Here is a 1,892-nt window from a genome sequence, read left to right as displayed (position 1 = left end):
TAGGTAATGTACACATTAACGACTTTCAAGCTTTAGCGGTAACATATACAGTATTGTATACAAGATCTATAGTCCTTAAGGTATCTTTTACGTACAGCAATTTACACCTGTAATTTACATGAATAAAATAATTTTTTATAAATGATTTTAAAAAATATAAATGGAAACACTCGTTAATTGTGTCAAGTCTTTCAGAATTATCATTAACATTAAGAAAATGAAATTATAATTAAGCTAGCAAATTTCAAAACGTAGGTTCAGTGAGAGAATGATAAGATTAAGGTAATGTTTTTATAATTAAAAGTTCAATGATTTCATACGAAAGAAATTCATAATGCTTTTATATTTCGAAACTGAATATCACATAATAGAGATATCTCAAATGAAAATATTACATTTTATTTCATTTAATTGCAATTAACAAGCGTTACAATATTTTTGTTGGTGCACAATAAAAAGGCGTTGCCATTATTTTCCGCTGCATGTTTTACCAGGAATGGGAAAAGTCGGTGTACTTTCGGACAATCCTTCGCAGAAGCACCTAAAAAGTAAGCAATAGCCCTTACTACCTCCTTGGTTCTTGCAATCAAGTTTGCAGTTTTTGTTTTCTCCCGTGGTCACGCATGCGAGTTTGCAGCCCGTTTCCTTGTTCACCAGATAACCTTCTTTTGCCCACACTGTTCCTGCAACAAATACAAAAAAATGGACTTGTTTAACCGTAAGAAGTGATACTTATTAATATAATAAAAAAAAGTACATTATTATTATATCACATGAACATTGAAAACAGTCCTGATTATAGATATGCAATTTAAACACTAGGGAGATGATGTGTCATTCGTAAATTATCTAGCCAAGAAAATGACATTCTAATGAATATCTTGAGGACACAGTTTCTTGTAAATCTGAATTTATGATGTTATTCTATTTACCCACTTCTCTCAAATCAACGCATAGAAGTGACTGCAAATAGAGAATTCAATAAAGCAAATAGCGATCACTGTACTAAAAAACTATCACTCATTAAGACATGTCTACATATTCATACTTAAATATAAAGACCATCAGTGGCCGAGTGGATAACACAATTAAACTCGTGTACTTTAGACGTGTAACGCTTAAATAAAAATTAAAATACCTAAATAATAGAAAATAGAAATTAGTGACCCGTAGAGTATTCTCTTGAAAAGAATACCTTTTTGGCAGATTGCCTTTGTGTTGCATTGCTATGTATTAATCGAATACAAATTTCATAGAACATAAATAATTCAACGTTAAGAAAGTTTATGCCATTTCGAGCAATTTAATTCAGATTGTTCCAATTACTATAATACTAAAATAAGTTTATCTAAATTTTTATATTTTTTCCACTGAATATATGTGTAAAACATTTTTGATTCAAGTCATATATGAAAGAACAAGCTATAATCTGCGAGTGTTTCCATTTCCACAAAAAATACAATATAATGTAATAAATATAACGCGAATTTCATAACTTTTTTATAAATTGTAACGATACTAAATTATGCCATTTATAAAATTAACAACCAATTTAATCAATTATAAGTTCATACTCACCGGATAGGACCAAACAAGCGGTGATTATCGACAACAAGTTCATCTTCGAAGCTATCTAAACGAGTTTAGAATGAGTTACCAAGAGCAGAAGTCGATATTTATATACATTAAATGCATACAAGTACAACGCGTACACGTGGATTCTGCATGCTCGAGCCATCTGTTTCTGAACAATTATAACAACATTAATGAGCCATTAAACAGAGAAATCACATTTTGAAATTTCTCTATTTGAAGAAGGAATTAAATTCGTACCGAGTACAGAAATGTTCATGTGAAATACAAATAAATACAGAAATGTCATTAAATTTTTT

General features: G+C 29.8%; 1 protein-coding gene across 1 annotated transcript; it reads right to left on the bottom strand.

The window, feature by feature from the left end:
• Positions 1-402: 402 nt before the first annotated feature.
• On the bottom strand, positions 403-1,664 carry LOC111639025 (toxin Cll5c-like). Its single transcript, XM_023384803.1, has 2 exons — positions 1,579-1,664; positions 403-683 (listed from the first exon to the last, which is right to left on the bottom strand). Exons 1-2 carry the CDS (start codon positions 1,619-1,621, stop codon positions 469-471), a joined length of 258 nt encoding a protein of 85 aa, XP_023240571.1. The 5' UTR covers positions 1,622-1,664; the 3' UTR covers positions 403-468.
• Between the last annotated feature and the right edge of the window lie 228 nt (positions 1,665-1,892).

Source organism: Centruroides sculpturatus, unplaced genomic scaffold, assembly GCF_000671375.1.
Source record: "Centruroides sculpturatus isolate CEXI.00-Female unplaced genomic scaffold, Cexi_2.0 scaffold1200, whole genome shotgun sequence".
NCBI classification, from domain to species: Eukaryota; Metazoa; Arthropoda; class Arachnida; order Scorpiones; family Buthidae; genus Centruroides; species Centruroides sculpturatus.
Note: the sequence above shows the minus strand (reverse complement) of the source record. Positions and strands in the feature narration are given on the sequence as shown.